The sequence below is a fragment of the Mus caroli genome, chromosome 1, assembly GCF_900094665.2.
Source record: "Mus caroli chromosome 1, CAROLI_EIJ_v1.1, whole genome shotgun sequence".
Taxonomy (NCBI): Eukaryota; Metazoa; Chordata; class Mammalia; order Rodentia; family Muridae; genus Mus; species Mus caroli.
The window spans coordinates 14,899,536-14,916,598 of record NC_034570.1 but is presented as its reverse complement, the minus strand read 5'-3'; the positions used below and the strand labels follow the sequence as shown (position 1 = coordinate 14,916,598).

Here is a 17,063-nt window from a genome sequence, read left to right as displayed (position 1 = left end):
CACACACACAAAACAAGAGCAGGATCCGTTTAGAAATGTACCCAAATGCTCATTTCCAGTAAGAGCAAAGCAGTGACATGAATTTTGTTTACAAGTTAAGGCACCGGGTGCTGATTGTTTAGAACGGTTATGATTTACAACAGGTGCCCGGATCAATCAGCCAATCACTGTAATTCAGATGAGCGGTGGCGGTCTTGCCTTGCCCCAGTTCTTTCGTTTCAGCAAGTAATTGATAACAAACCACACTCAAGGTATGTTTTATGCAGAAGTTAATAAGAGCTGACAGCTAGTTGCCACTGCGCCCCTGGTGCAGTCAGCCTCTGCAGTTTGTGTTTCTGTTTAATTATGTTTCCCTGTCATCCGTATGTCAGGACTAGGCTGAGCTAGGTGGAAGGCTGCGGGAATGAGAACCTGAGAACCCGGAGAACAGCGTCCTGAAAGTCTCCCCCTTTGAACTTCTCCCGATTTCCCCTGTTAACTTGTTAACTTCTTGTTAACTTCTTCCCCTACAAGTTAATGTGGAGAACACATTGAAGTATATATTTAGAATAGGAGAAAAAAAAATAAACTTCGACTTGTACCTTTCTCATAATGACTAATCTCACCCTATCAATATGGCTGGGAAAGACACACTCTCTACCACATGGGCACCAGAATTTTAGGGGAAAAGAGTAAAACTTCTTTTCTACAGGACAAATAACACAGTGCGACATCTCTTTGGGTTGGCTCTTTACAGCACAGATTTCAGCATTCAGACTCCATGGTTGTTGAGAGATTTTCAAAAGTTAGGTGTTTATTAATTTACTTGGGTGTTTTACACAACCTTTCTAAAACAACTTTCCTTAAGGGAGTCGATTTAGACACTAAAGCATTCCCTTTGACCACTTCTTGATATAGATATAGAATTTCAGGACCTATTGTTGGTGTCCAGGACCTGTTTGTTCTGGTTGGAGGAATTGTATTAGAAAACTGGGGGCATCTTTTGCACTGCCACAGGTAAGGACAAGGTACAAAGGGGATTTTGATTTTCTGGACACTTTTCATTAGGGACTGCTTCACATTTGAGACCAAAGCAGCAAAATGTCCAAGTATTTTCACCAGACATGAGTGATAACTGTGATTGTCAATCTCTTTGAAAATGGGTGATTGGGATGGAGACATTCGATACTTGTACACAGTATCCACGTGCACCTTTGTCTTCTTCCAGAACATTCTGGATACTTATATTTCTTATTTATATTAAACTCTTTATATATAATTTACACTAATAGCAAGTGTTGTGACATCAGCTTGGGAAAGAGTTCCCCTAAATAAGATAGCTCTTTGCAGTTTCCATAGAAGAGCTAGAGAAATAAATTATGTAAAAGATCTCATCGATGATACTTTGTTTAGCATTGCTTAGAATATTTTAATAACAGAACAAACACAACAAACTGACAGTTGTACTATGCTTATTAAGCCAGCATTTCTTAAAGAGTAGGTTTTTTTTTTTTTTTCTGGCTTTCTGATTCCCAGATGCCAAATTTCTTGAACACTTAGGCTTTCAGAGAGACTTTATACCCTGTTCTTGAACTGTACTATTGCTGACTGCCTGATTCAGCTGGTAGGAGCCAATTCCTTTAGGGAGAGTATGTTAGTCCCTCCACTGGGCTGTGTCTCTCTGCATATACATATAAAAATGTATGTGTCTACACTTCCATCTTAGCAAGTTCATCCCCAGTATACTCCTCCCCAAACCTCACAAGGTGAACAGAAATGTTTTAAATTATATTTCCATTTTGTATCATAATCACCTTCTTGCATTTTATCCTGTATCTGCAGGTTCTAACATCAGCTCACGCTCCTTACCCTTGGCCCAGCTTGGAGCCCCTAGACCAGACCCTACATATTTCTCTTTCCAGTTTTCCTTCTGGTCCATAGCTTGCTAATCATCTTACCTTCCTCTCACCCTCACACCTGCTTAGCTCAGCTGATTAACCTCCTATTTTATTCCCTTCTGCTTTTTTCCAGCTTATCAATAAACTCAGAGAGCAACAGGGCCCAGTTGATTTGTTAGTAATTATGAGCACACTGTTCCTGCTCGCGGAACCTGAGATGACTGAGATAGGTTTAAAGCGACAGCAGGAAAATGCTGAGGAGACAGAGCATAGCAAGACTCAGCATGAAGCCTTTGGTTCTTTATGTGTTTACAATTTTCTGTGCATACATTAAAAAGTGAGCTCTCAGTTGGATGGGAAAGCTAGCTTCTTGATGTGTGCACGCGCGCACACACACACACATACACAGGAAAACTCATCCCTTTCCTTTTCCCATAAATTATTCCAGAAGAGAAAAAAATTACATAAATAGATTAGGATTTTTTGGCAGTGAGTGAAGTTTTAAGAAAAAGGAGGGAAAATTAGAGGAAATATTATTCAGTAGTAGGCTATATAGAGATCAATGGGCTAGGGTTTCATTCTCTTTTAAACAACTAACTTCAGGGTGAAACAGCAAATTTGGGGAACCATATTTGACAATCCCTGTATGGGAAAGAGGGGGAGAGTAGACCTGCCTCACATAGTAAAGGGTTAAGTCTCACTGGAAGAAACTGACAAATGTGGGTGCTACACAGGGAAGCAACCCAGAAAGTGCTTTGAAAAGAGAAATCAGGGAATCTATTCCTCAGATTAGAATCTGTTCATGTCTACCTCTTGTATAAATTTTATTCCACATGTTCAGCAGGTGTATATACATTTGGACACTGAAATTCTGGTAAGAACACATACTCACACACACACACCAGAATATGTGTAACATACCTCCGCCCCCCCAATAAAAAGTGTTGGCATTCTTTAATGACAGAGTCTGGGAACCTGAAACTTGACTAGGGTCTCATCATGTTTTTAACTTGTCATCTGACCTTGAGAAAGTCATTTATCTTCTCCAGTCTGTGCAGTTGCAGGTTCCCACACTTGGGCCAGTGAAAAGGACTGTCTAACCTTTAGAGTTTTGAATTCTGTGGCTTCTGACTATTCCTGGTATATATTTATGTTTGTCTCTCTGTCTCTGTCTGTCTCTGTCTCTCTGTCTCTCTCTGTCTTTCTGTCTCTGTCTGTCTGTCTCTCTGTCTGTGTCTGTCTGTCTGTCTCTCTCTCTCTCTCTCTCTGGAAAGGCAAAGTTATTGAGAGGAAACACGCCTTATAGGTCTGACTGACTCAGACTTCTGGTGCAAAATTCCTTCTAGGCAAGAAGGAAGAATCTCAAAAGAATCCACTAGAATTGAGATTTGGCTTTTTTTTTTTTTTGACTCTTCCTCCTCCTCCTCTCCAACAAAACCCACACCAAAGTATATGTGTGTGGAAGGGGCCAGAACTAACGGGAAAACATGAAAAACATGGAGACTGAAGTGAAACTAACCAAACAGGATATTCCTAAGACTAGTACTAATACTAATAATACCCCAGAGTCACAGCATCTGAACCCCGGTCTCAATAACCTTCCTGACATACTTTCTTCTGTCTAATGTGTCAAGCATAGTGGTTTCTGTTCCAAATCCCTTCTCTTCAGAACAAGGTAAACCTTTTAAGTTAAGCTGTAGGAAAATGGCAATGATCATTTATGTTTTCTGGGCACTCCCCCACCCCACTCCACCCAGATTCCTAATCTTAATGGAACTGAGAGTTACGAATGATTTTTTAATGTCTCGTTGGATTTTTAGACTGTTAATGTACCGAATCCTTCTCATTATTACTTTATTGATTGCTCATTGACCAGCCCCCTTCAAATCGTATTAACCACCCTCTGCCGGTTTAGATTAGGAGAGTTTAAAAAGCACCTTTCATTACTCCCCCCTCCCCAACTCCTGCCATAGAGTTGAGACTAGGCAGCTTAATGGGAGCTCTAATGGGGCAGCTAAGAAGAGAGGGGCCACGGTCCCTGCCGATTGCATTAATAGCTCAAAGGGGGCCAATACAGAAAATTAGCCGTAAACGAGCTCTGGAGATCTTCAAATGAAAGAGCCATTTATCACGCTGGCTACCTTCACTCCACTCGTTTGCTCTCTCTACTGGGAACAACTCATTTCCTCTTAACTAAATTACTTCAGAAATGTCAGCTAAGCCCACATAGCAAACATAACAAGAGAGGGAGTCTATAATGTATTGGGTGATATCAACAGGGAAGAAAAATGACAGGGGTTAAGTTTTAGGAGTGACTATGACACAACCTGACAGATAAATACATTTTTTTTTACCTAGGTAATTAAGTTTCATAAACATAGGAGAGATGTGTAAATGTGGGCTAGTTGCTGGCTTTTTTACTAATGAAGTATAATTTTCTAAAAACTGTCTAAATGCCCATTAGAAAACAAATTAGGCAACCAAGTCCCCTGCTAGTTGCTGAAATTTAGAATATTCAGTTCAGGAAACTTTCTCACCTCTCTACAGAATTAATCTCACAGAAGCATCCCTCATGGGGATAAGAATATGTAAAGATGGGAGAAGAGAGGCGGGGAAGGAACTAATGAACCCATAATTTTATTTTAAGTGGTTCCTGGTGAGTTAGAAAAATAAATCAAACATTTTTTTTTTTTTTGCCCATGGGTTTTAAAGGTAAAAATATGATGTTAGAATCCTTTCTTTACATAATAAAGCAAACATTTCAAGTATCAAATAATGGAACAGACCTAACATTCATATTTTACTACTCACCCCAAATCTATTAACATGAGCAGGGGATTACTTTACTGTTTTAAGCCATGCATGCTTTTAAAAAGCTTTGGTGGAAAACATGTGGCAGTTTGAGAAAACAGAGCAGGCAATTCTAGTCTACACTCTTCTTTATCCCTGGAAGTCACCTTCTGCATAGTCATGTTTCTCTGGCAAACATATTCAAAAATGGCAACCAAATGCTTCCCACATCTAAGGAAACCGTGAACCTCATTTTGTCTAGGCAAGCTTAAGTTCCAGATATTTTTATTGGCCTGACTATTAATAACATTTCTGATTGGTCATCTGCTGGGCATGTCCTCTGCCAGCCAATTGATGTTGCTAGGATACGGAACCCTGAGCTAAGCTGTTCTAGCTTGCCACAAAGAGGGAGGGGGGAATTAAACAAAAATGACAATGGGAGACAGGAAAGCTCCTCCCTCACCCCACCCCAATCAACCAGCAATTACCCAGAGAAGACTCTAGAGAAACCAGTGAAAGTAAGTAGTCAACACATTTGCCAGCTTAAGCACACACCAAATAAGCATACCAGCCAAAGATGGTATTACCTAACGAATACTGGGCAACATTAAAAAAAAAAAAAGATCAAAATCAAAAGGCACCATTCAGCTGCTGTTTCTCCTGCCTGTCCTATCTCTCCAAGCTATATATTCACGACTTTTGAAATGGAGAAACTTTAGCATGCTATTAACCCCTTTGCCATTCTTAGTTCACAAACTGCTACCTACTTCCCCAATTTGAGTCTGGATGGATTACTTTCTAAATCATTCTTTTCTTTAATTATTCTTCATGATTGTTAAGCAAATCGTCAAAGGCTGAGGCTGGGGATTGTTGACTACCAGCATAAGGACTGTTTTCCTCTAGCTTCAATAAGAAAGGGCTGCAGTCGTTAAAGCTGTGTTTTCCAATACCAGTCTGTAAGATAATTAAAGATTGCAAATGTGTACACATTCGCTCTCTTAAATCTGTGGCATGTGACTGACATTCAGGCCTTGAAGCAGCTACTCTAAATGTTAGACATTCTCTTAGTGACTGTCAGAGAAGAGGAGAAAAAAATTAGGCAGCTGCAATATGCCCGAAATGAGTTATTGTAATTACATTTAATTAGTTTAATTAGTTAATTATTTTGCTTACAGCTGTACAAGAGACTGCAAACATTTGTTAATATCACATGCCCTTTAACAGTATGGGGTGATTCCACAGTCAGAGTAAATCATGAGTGCATATGCAGGGAGACTGAGATGCATGCATAGTCTGCCTTAGCCTCTCAGGATGAGCATCTTTAGCAAAACATTTGGCATAATTAAAAAAATAATACTAAAAAAGAAACAACTCATAACACACAGAGAACTGGCAACACAATTACCACACCCCCCCAAAAAAATCAAACCAAACATTAGAAGTGTGTGTGTGTGTGGGGGGGGAAGCTATTTCCATGACACAGACGTTAATGCAGCCAAATCCAGGTATGAACAAAGTCATAATAGCATGATTTTTAAACCAGTGTTTTGCAGCTGTTTACCCTTTCATGATGGCTTGGTCATGTAAGACACATTTAGAATGGCTACCTTATATATTATGAGAAAAATGGCAGCTGCCAGTGTTGCTCTGTTCTCATTCCTGGTTTCTGACTGAGTTTCCATTCTGCTTGGTCTATTTCCTTTTTCCCAGCATGCCCTTTTACGTAATCTGAAACCACTGACTGATTACAACAAATGTTTTAGGGTTTGTTTGTTTGTTTGTCATATAAAATAAACTACTTCCCCAAAGTGAACGCTTATCATAAAGACATTGAAATCTTTGCTTACTTTTGGAAGAAACAGTCCATACCTTTTTTAATGACTGACTGGTCCAATAGGTTCATGCCGCTGTTATTGGCATCTTCAACTGACTGTGAATATAAAAACATTGTCATTCAAATTGACTGGATATTAAAGAATTCCATACATAAATCATGTCACGGGAGTTTCTATTATTTCCATTTATATTAACCCACAAAGGGAGGTTTTATTATTATCCTTATTATCTCCAACTCGACATAGAAATGAAATTCACTGAAATGGTAAATTCTCAAAATAGAAGAAAAAGAAAGCAGAGCCTTTGAAAACATCTGGGGCATAGTATTGGCTTTGTTATTATCAGAAACACAGATACTATACAGACACATAAACTTTTATTCCATTTGTCCAAATGAATTGTGAAAAGTTGGCATTTCTCACCAATATTAGTTAAAGCAATTTCGTTCTTTCCTTTTTCCTTTTATCCTAGTGCATTCAAGCCCAGAGTCATTTTTTCACAAATACATAATAGTTTATATTATGGGATTTTAATTAAAGTCTGAGCAATTTGGAATGGAATGCAAACAGCAATACAACAGCCTCCAGGACCTCACACCCACTGTAATCCACACCCGTTCCTGTGAGCTATGAGTTTCTTGCTGCTGCGGGATGACAGTCCCTGCAGGAGGGGAGCCTGGAGAGTGTTTCACACATTCCCTCCTCCAGGCAGGTGATGCTGCCTAGCAAGAAGCACACCTGTTAGGAAGGCAGGAACTACCGGTACACACGCGCACGCGTACACAAACACACACACACCACAAACACACACAAAGGATTCTCCCAGTCAGCACCTTGCTAATCACAAGGAACATCCATCTTCAGTTTCACCCCAGAGAGGGGAAGTTTCAACTCAGATTTGGCTGCACTTCTGAGGGAATAGTTGTTGGAGCTAGTTCCTTGCTGTCAGGATGCATGGGAACCAGGCCTCCTAGCTGTGCGTTGTAGGATGTCAAAAAAGCTGATTTCCTTGCACCCTTCCCACTCCCAAGGAAAATACCCACTGTCTTTTTGTATCTCACAATTAACTTAGGTTTGGACCAATCTGTCACTCACTCAATAAAGAAGTCTCAAAAGGGCTTTGAGAGTGAGGTGTCTCCCCAGTACTTCCTATCCATTCAGGATGCTTCCTTAGACAGGCTGTGAGTCCATCACAAGGGAAAAAGGACTATCACACAAGCAACTGTGGCTTGAGAAATGAGGCATTCTAACCATCAGGGGGTATGCTCTTGCTTATGTTTCTTCTCATTCTTACGAGTCACTCTTCTGCTCTTAGAAGGCTGAGGGAGGGATGTTTCTCCATTCGAACTGTTGCCTATGTTGTAGACTGCAATACACATCTTAATAGTGAGGAGGCACATTAAAAATATTTCATGAAACTTGTTCTTAAGTTTCCAGGGGACCCTGTACAATACATAGGCATGCTTACACTCACTTCACCCCTTTCTAAACTCCGTGTGTGTGTGTGTGTGTGTGTGTGTGCGCGCGCGCGCGCGTCTTGGCAAGGGCTATGGGTCCACCAGGGACAGAGCTTGTTTCGAGGGAGTGAAACCCATCACATACAGGGCTAGACCCATGAGCCCCCACACCTCACAACCATGTTGGTGCGCAGATATGTATCCACGGCTCATCAGCAACGTTGGGGTAGTTGTGGTAGTTAATGAGAAGGCTCTTGTCTGTTTTCTATCTAATTACGGCCGCCTGCTGGGTTTTTGTACAGGATATTCACGCAGCATGCTGGCGCTTAATCGTCACAGGGAGGATCGTAAAGATTTAATTAGGACTGCATGCGGAAGCGCAGAAAAACAACTCAGACTCATAATTACTAGACTTCTTTAGTTAAAAGTGATACCAGGGGTTGCTTTAAGACACAAGGGTGTGTTTTGAGTGGTGTGTGTGTGTGTGTGTGTGTGTGTGTGTGTGTCTGTGTGTGTGTGTGTAGGGTTCACTTACTAGCTTTATACATTGATACTCTTGAGTTGTGGGTGGTAGAGGTGATGAGAGGTTAGAGAGCCAAACTGTGAAGAACAAGATGCCTATGCCGCAAGTAAACAAATCCACAACTAGGTATCCCCTCATTTTCTTTTTCTGTAACCATTTCCCTCTGAGTTTTTAACACTGCCCCCTCCCCAATGGGTGAAATGTAGCATGCCCGGAACCCAGACAGCGATCTGCTAGTAGTTTAATAGCCCCTGTGAGTAAATTGAAATAGAAATTGACAGGGTTTTATAGTTTCATTTAAAAAAATATTAGAAGCATTTGGTTAATTAGCTCTTCTTTTCTCTCACAGGGCGGCAACCTCATGAGAGTGCCTCTAGGTCACATGGAATCCCCCCAATCCTGGACGCTACGCTAGGGCCTTGATCAGCACCCTCTGGCTATCTGGTCCCTGGCTTCCAGTGTCCTGAATGCACATGACCAGACCCTTGAGATAGAACAAGTGAAAGTGACTCTGAGGTCCAGGCCAAACCAATCTGTTGTCACTTCTAGAGAGTAGAATGGTGCAGACACTCCTCTTGGGTTTGTTATTGCTTGGTGTTTGGAGAGCTGACAGCTTCCATAACTGCACCTAGATCCAGAACTTGGCAGTGGACTCTTATGGGGGAGCTGATCATTGAGACTTCTGGATCCTAGGGACTTCCTTCCCCATTGCCTTATCAGCCCCCCCCCCCCAGTCCTATCACAGAGCCCATGCTGAGATCAGCCTCACACCTTTGTTTGACTTTTGAGGCTGGCAGGGCTGCATTCCTAGTACTTCTAGCACTTAGGGCTGTTGAAGAAGGTCCCACAGGACTCCCCACATTGCCAGGCTATCAGCTAAGGGAAGAGGGAAGTAAGGAGCTTTCTCTAACCCTACAGTCTCTGAGCAAACTCTATCAGCTCAGACTAGATCCTAGGTTCACTTAAATACTATAAACCCATCCAGTTTCTTTATTATTTCTTCCAGCAACAATTTCCTGGCCTTGTTCTGTCTCCCTTCCTTTGCATTTTGCTAAACACTCAAAAACCCCTCAGAGTTCTGACTTAAAGAAAATGTCTAAAACCAAAGATATTTGCTCATTTTGGAGAAACATTCCAGGGTTCAGTTGCCTGAGTCCCTTGGCCTTCAGGGTGAAGGTAGAGGTAGTGGATGATGTTAACATCCCCAGTGGTGATGAGGCTGTGTAATGGTAGTGGGTGATGTTATCATCTCCAGGGTAATGGGGATGTGTTGTTGATCCACCTTCATTATTCAGTACTTTGAACCATACTCAGAAAGGTTAATTTAAAAACTTTCCCCCCAGATGCATATTATGCCAATGCATTAAAAAAAAAGGCTCAGTATTTCTTTTCTTATATGGTATTCTGAAATGAGCAATACCTCTAGACTGACACAGCTCAGTAAAATCAACAAAAGCATCACTCTTTGTACTGTGGATGAATCCAGCTATAGATCAGAACATTTCCTCCTTTTTAATAACAAGGTTCCTCTAAAACAATGAAGCATCACAGGCCACATGGAGATGGTGTTTGACACTCACACGTTTTGCCTGTTCTTGAAAATACACACACACACACACACACACACACACACATTCTTCTTTAAGGGCTTGGCTACCTTCTCTTTTCCATTTCATTTTCCTTTGCTCCAGAAGTAAGTGTACAATGATGCATAACAAACTCAACTATGGCAATGAGATCCAAGTGTCAATTAAATGCTTTATAACAATATTTATCTTTTCTGGAGACTCGGTTAAATTTGGGAGGGTAGGTGAAGCAGAACTGTTCAGAATCACCCTGACAGTATTTAGGAACCTTTTCTTTGATGTTTCTTTGTTTAATTTAACCAAGTATTCTCATCCAAGACAGCCTCCCTTGTGTAGGTTGCAGATGAGACACTGGGTGGGTAGGGATTGTGTTTTGAACCTTTTGTTTTAAAAAATAAACACATGATGCCTCTTGAGGGGGCATTGTAACCTCAGGGAGGGGCAACAACTGTCAGAGGAGGGGGATGAGGGGGAAGGTGGGGAACATTGCTTTATAATCAATTAATTGGCTCTCAAAGAGACGAAATTTCCAAAATGCTATCGTCCTCATGGACTCCAGAATCCACTGTCAGCTTTCTGTGTCGGTCTGGTCCCCTGAGCAAAGATCCCCATGGTCAGATGATGGCCCTGGAATTCTGCTTGGGAAAGGGCTCTGTAGCTTTAGGAAGTTCAGAGCAAAGGGGCCATAAGCACACTGTTTTGCAGAGTGCATTTTTATTCCTTGCCTTCTACACCAGAGAAAACACCTGGAGCCTTCGGTGACCCTTGTGTCTTCTTGCTTAGAACTCTGTTCTGCAGATAGCCAGCACTTTGCCCACCAAGCCAGCGGGACAGGCTCACTCAGGGTTACTCCTGGTGCCAACTTCTCCACAAAAAAACAACCGAGAATTCACAAGTCTAGTAGTTGAGTCAAGATGAAAACATTAGCCTTTGGTGGCAATGACTGTAAACTATCACGAACATATTTCCTCCTTCAAGAATTAATTTCCAGCCGTCCTGTCATTCACACACGGATCTCTAGAAACCGCCACCACCTCATAGCCACACACTCAAACACACACTTTTGTCCTGTCCGGTTAGTCCGGTTCTAAAGATGACAACTTCCCCCTCCCAACCAGAGAAGACCAGGCCTCCCCTCCTCCTTTCCTTCCCTCGCCCCCAGCATTCTTCTTTTATTATTGGTTATGTTTATTTTTGTTTGTTTGGAATTACCTGCACGTCTTCCATGCCGGGATGCCCAAGGCCGTGCAACGAGAGGCTGTCGCCCATGCCGGCGTCCAGGCCGTGGTGTGCCGAATGCAGTAGCACGTCCGGCCGGCGGACAGAGTGGTAGTCCCTTCGGGGATCAAGGCCGGAGAGCTGGGGCAAGGCTGCCCGGGGCTGGGGCAGGAGAGAGCCGGCTTCTGAACCCACTTCTTGGCGTTGCCGTTGCCCCCACGGGTGCTGCTGGGGCTGATGCAGAGGGTTCAGGGAGTAGGGATCGTTGACGTGGGAGTACGGGTCTTGACTCTGGTGGTAGGGTAGCGGCTGGTAGGGGGGCGGAAAGTAGGGTGGCTGGAAGTCCGATGATGGCGTGTGGGACAGCGGCGGGGCGCTCGAGTAGGGTCCTTGGGACACAGAGCCAAGCTGAGAGAGTCTCGAGCTATGGCTTGGGACGCCATCGTGCCGGTCCTGGGAGGCGAGAGAGGAGCGAAGGAGAAGAGAAGGGGGAGAGGGGAGAAGGGAGAAAGAAGGAAAGGGAGGAGGAGGGGACGGAGGAGGGAGGGAGAGAGAGAGAGAGAGAGAGAGAGAGAGAGAGAGAGAGAGAAGAGAAGAGAAGAGAAGAGAAGAGAAGAGAAGAGAAGAGAAGAGAAGAGAAGAGAAGAGAAGAGAAGAGAAGAGAAGAGAAGAGAAGAGAAGAGAAGAGAAAAGAGGAGAGAGGAGAGAAGTTCGGTTTCTGTACAACTTTTCTAGGATAAGGGAAGCAGCAAGAAGCTACATCTTAGTTAGACCCCAAGCTGACTCAGGGCCACATGGTAAAATGTCAATAGTTCCACACCGGGAGCTTCAGGAGACTTAACAATAACAGAAATAGGAAGCTCACCCACTACCCAGCCTAGAGGCATCTTTTGATAGCGCAAAGCAGGCAAAAGGGAAAAGAGAAGAAAGTGTTTGTGGACAGAGATAACTTAAAGCCTTGGTTTTTAAAAACGGAGGACTTAAGGGTGGTGTTTGCTTTTCTAAGTGTTTCTTGCCCCTATTTTTTTTTAGAGATCCAAATCACACCAAATGAAACTCGCTAATAGCTGTGATGCTGGGCTGGTTGAAAAACTAACTTCTGCCATCCCTGGCAGGTAGCTGGCTCGCCCCAGGGCTCACACAAGCAGGAGATTCCCAGAGCGGGGAGGAATCTGCATGATATGAGCTTCCAGCTACCCTCCCTCCCCAAGAGGAATTAAATAACTTGGTGTTTGATTGAAACAGATCTCCTCTGAAATCACACCCTAAGCCCACGTTAAATTGAGTTGTGGTTTGCAGGAGTTATTTTTAAGCTTGCTTTCCATCTCTCATGCTATTCTACTCGGGGTGTTAAAATACGGAGCTGAAGTTGTGCGAGGAAGAAATAACTCCCACACCATACTTTCAGCCCTCTCCGGTCTAAGTCAAGTGAGAGAAGTGGGGAAGAGCAGGACCCTTTCAAGTCTTTCCCCCAATTCTCCATGAAAATGGCACACAGTAAAGTCCCCCTGGTTCTTTCTGTAGAAACAGCCATCTACATTTCCAAACTTCAGTGACAAAAAGTTTTCCCGGTTCAGCCTCACACCCTCCCAGCTTACTGCAGGAGCTCAGACAGGGAACACACAAAGCAGAGAGAAGCAGCTGCGGCCTCTACCAATTATGGTGCTAAATTACCAAGCCAAAGGCACTCAAAGGAAGACAGGGAAATGGAGGGACACACACACACACACACACACACACACACACACACACANAGAGAGAGAGAGAGAGAGAGAGAGATGCATGGACAGAGACGGTGAGAGGAGAAAGCATGCACTTCTGTACAACGGGAATCCGAACTCACCATGGATGAATAGGTGTGGACTAACATCTGGAAAAAAAAGCCTGGTTACTGCTCAAAATAACAATGAATTAAAAAAAATAATCAAGGAGTCCAGCAGAGAAGCAAGCTGGACACAGGAGCTAGGCTTGAGATGTTTCCAGGACAAGCCATCAAAAAAAAAAAAAAAAATCCCCCCCTCCAAGAAGATTGGAGGTGCCTGTCACAGACAGGCAGACCTGCTCATCCGTCTTTTACTGTCTTTTTGGCCTCTTTTCTTCTGCAGGGTTCGTTGGGGCTCCAGAAACAGTCCTCTTCCACCCGAAGCTGGGCTCAGACTGCTCAGGCGCCCCTTCCTCCCTCCGCTTGCCTACACCGCCTCATAATAATTGATATTCATGACTATTAATATTACACGAGTACTTTAAAGGGAGAATGGAGGACAAATGGAGCGTGAAGCAGCAGCGAGCTCAGAGCTCCTCCACTATTGTAAATGACGTTCATTCAGTGGAGAATTACTAGATGTAATCACACAAGGGGGCTGGCAGAGGCAGACTGGGGGGAAAGTTGTGCAGGAAAGAGGCAGAACTTCAATTAACTGAGCAGGGACACTCTCTGGCTCTTGTAAGGCAGCCTCTGCTCTTTGGATTCGGCAGTGTGCTGGGGTCTCCCAGAGAATGTAGGTGTTCTTGGATAGAGAGGAAAACTTTCCCAACAGGGAGGAGGTGGTAGTCTTGGGTGCTTGGTGTGTAGATTAAAAAAGCAAACTAGAAAGGCACTGCCTGATCATCTGGTGGGGCGGGGGTTGGGGGGAGAAGTAAAATGGGTGGGCCTGTTTGTTTACGTTTGTTTACTGCGAGCTACACCTACTTTTTCTGAATGCAGAAGACCAAGTTGTGGGTTTTTTGTTTGTTTGTTTGTTTGTTTGTTTTTAAAGTTTTTTGTTTGTTTTTTGTTTTCGAAGAACGTAGGAGAGATGGGGACTTTTGGAACACAATGCAGCCTTTTTCTCTTTAGTGCTTACAGCCTGAAAATTTTAAAACCCAGATTTAAAAATCTATGTGATTGGTCTTCAAGCACACTAAACGTATCCTTTCCAGGCAAAGCCAGGGGCAACAGAAAATCTTTTGGGATGTAACAGGAACCCGTCCAACTGGCCTGACTGCCATTTCTGTTAAACTTCAACCGGAGTCCAGACTGAAATAGGCTCCTCTACCACGTCGGGTGCGGGTTCTCCGGGCTTTCCAGATGAAAATTTGGGCAGCCAGGAGCAAGTCACTCTCTATCCTCTCCCCCCACCCCCATCCATCTCTCCTCTCCTGTCTTTCCTACCCCCCTTCCGGCCCTTCTCGCACCCTCCCTCCAATTTTTTCCCTCTCCCCCTCTCCTTTTTTCCTCTCCCTCCCATTTCTCTTCTCCCTTCCCACTTTTACTCTTCTCCACTCCCTTCCCCGCCTAGCCCTCCCTCATTTCCCATTTAGCCCTTTATTTTTTTTTCATAACCAAAGAACTAGCATCACACTGATTAGTATAATTCCTCTATGTATATACCCAGAGCTATTTCCACCGCGGCTCCAGCTCCGCCAGTGCTATATTTACTATGGGCGATGTACTCTTTAGGATAGTTTAACGCCCTAGAGTTGAACATAATCCCGCCTGTTAGGAATAAAAGGACGCTGAAATCCACCAGGCGGGGAGGCGCGGTTCCTCAGTACACTACCACAAAGAGGAAGGCGAAACCCGAGGTCACCCGAGAAAGAAGAATCTCTCTCTCTCTCTCTCTCTCTCTCTCTCTCTCTCTCTCCTCTTTCCTGTCTCTCATTTTCTTCTTGACTTCCTTTTCTTCTACCTTTCTCACTTTCTCATTTACCTCTAAATGAGGTCGTAAGAATGGCAGATCTGGGGGACCCTGGGCACTGGCTCTAGCCGCTCTACCCAGAAAACCTGAGGAGTCGCGGCCACACACCGGACCCAATTAAGAGCGGTAGGGACAGAGCTAGCGCCTGCCTCCGGATTCCCCTTAGCTAAGCAAGGCTAACCCCGCGGGGCTGTCCCAACGGCGACCAGGCTCACGGTTCAGATTTCTTTCAGGACCGGTTACTGAGTCTGGGTTGTCCACCTCTGCCCGGTGGCCCAACCTCGTGCTGCTGTGCTGCTGCGGGTAGCTTTCCAACNCCCCCCCCCCNCCCCGCCTCTGCCTCCTTCTTCGCTAACCCCCTTTCGNTTTTTTTTTTTTTTTTTTTAAATCCTGATCCTCAGATTTCTTGAAGCTTCGGAGTCTGCCTTCCCTCTCTCAACGTCCCCTTGAGCCTTACTTTCCTTTCCTCTTGAGCTCAGCTCCCCAGCTCCCGGGCTGTGGCGCGGGATCCCTCGTCAGTCCCCTCGCCCGCCCGCTGGAAGGGCAACGGGACAGCCTCGCTCGACGCGGACTCCGGAAGCTCTCGGTGGCGTCCCACAAGGCGGAGGGCAAAGCACGGGAGGGATGCGCTTGCCCGGGGACCGGTAGCCGGTAGCACGAAGTGTGGGCAGGCTTCGTTAAAAATGCCCACACGCTGGCGGCTGCCATCTCTGCTTGGAACCACTGACCCGCAAAGAATCAAAATACGACAAAACAAAAATAATAAACCGCGCTCTCTCCCATATGGTATTGGATTTGTTCACACACCCCTCCTTTCCTCTCGCTCTCCCTAGATATCTACCCTCTACCTGCATACGTTGGTTACCGATTTCAAAAAAAAATTATTAAAAGTTTAAAAAGCAAAAATTAAAGTCCGAGTCGGCGTGAGGCTTAAAAACCCGATTCTGTCCCGTACTCAAAATGAGGGGAGATTGTTTTTCCCTGACTGTCTGCCTAAATTCGTGGCTCCACGTTACCTACGAGAGTCTACAAGGGGAAGGAGAGAGCCGGAGAGAAAGAAAAACAAAAAGGAAAAGAAAAATAGCTCCTAAATTAAACTTCTCACATTCCAACCTTAAAAGTTCCCTTTCTGGAGAGCAAAGTCTCCCAGAGCCAGCCTTAGAAAACTTAAAGAAACCTCAGAAACCCGACCAGAAATCTACGAGTAAATAGCTTAAAATATATCAGCTGGGGTGTCAAAGAAGCTGCAGTTTTCTATCTCCAAAGCTCTAAAATGCATCTGGGGTGTCCGCTCACCTCATAGATGTCTTCGTACTTGACATTCTCCACGAGTTTCCAGAGCATGATCGCAGCCTGGTCTCTAGGAGGTGAGTGCATTCATGTGAGGAGCAGATGTCTGGTTTCTCAGGACTCCGCTGTCTGTAATGATCCATCTATAATTGGAAATGGGGGATACACACCAAATCCGACGCTCCTCTCCCATCGCAACTTATATCTGTTGTCTCAAACAATAGGCTGGAGAAGTAAGCCTCAGCAGACAGAAAAACATTATTGCACACAGGACTTAGATACAACGCGCACGCATACACACACACACACACACACACACACACACACATGCGCGCGCGCACACGCACGCACACACACACACATGCACACATATATATTATAAAAATCATAAACACGAATTTACACGCAGATAGTCACATTAGTTACATAAACACTTCTGGGTCATAGAATCCACAGACTAACCGTGCGTTTAAAGGGAATATAGTGGTTCAAAAACGAGAAATATAAGTAGATACATTAAAAATCTGTTTTGAAAATGGCGAATCAATGCAGCCACTAACTAAAGTGTTTTAATAATTGACAACGAGAAACCAAGCACATCGGCCCCCAAATTTTCTACATAGTTTTTTTTTTTCTTTTAGAAGAACCATTACTGAGATTTTAAAAACAGTTTTCCTATTCTTGTATATTTAGGGGAGCATTAAAAAGAACACCACTAGATTTTTTGACTTTGAGTTATTTTTCTCTATTGATGCAACCTTATAAAAGTATCATTGTGGAACAAGAACAACGCCACTATTTACCTCAATG

At 43.9% G+C, this 17,063-nt stretch overlaps 1 protein-coding gene across 4 annotated transcripts in view; it reads right to left on the bottom strand.

The window, feature by feature from the left end:
* Positions 1-16,580, bottom strand: part of Tfap2b (transcription factor AP-2 beta) — a 29,294-nt gene extending 12,714 nt beyond the window's left edge. For 2 of the 4 annotated variants that reach the window (XR_003837825.1, XM_029482908.1), the window contains exons 1-4: positions 16,260-16,404; positions 13,130-13,156; positions 11,281-11,739; positions 6,537-6,597 (exon numbers count right to left, since the gene is read on the bottom strand). Coding sequence is in view for 3 of the 4 variants with exons in the window: in XM_029482908.1 (XP_029338768.1) it covers positions 6,537-6,597; positions 11,281-11,739; positions 13,130-13,156; positions 16,260-16,340 (628 nt within the window). In the remaining variant the exon portion in view is untranslated. Of the gene's footprint in view, positions 1-6,536; positions 6,598-11,280; positions 11,740-13,129; positions 13,157-16,259 lie in introns of all 4 variants that reach the window. The other 2 variants (XM_029482921.1, XM_021162017.2) reach the window with 2 other exon arrangements.
* Positions 16,581-17,063: the final 483 nt, after the last annotated feature.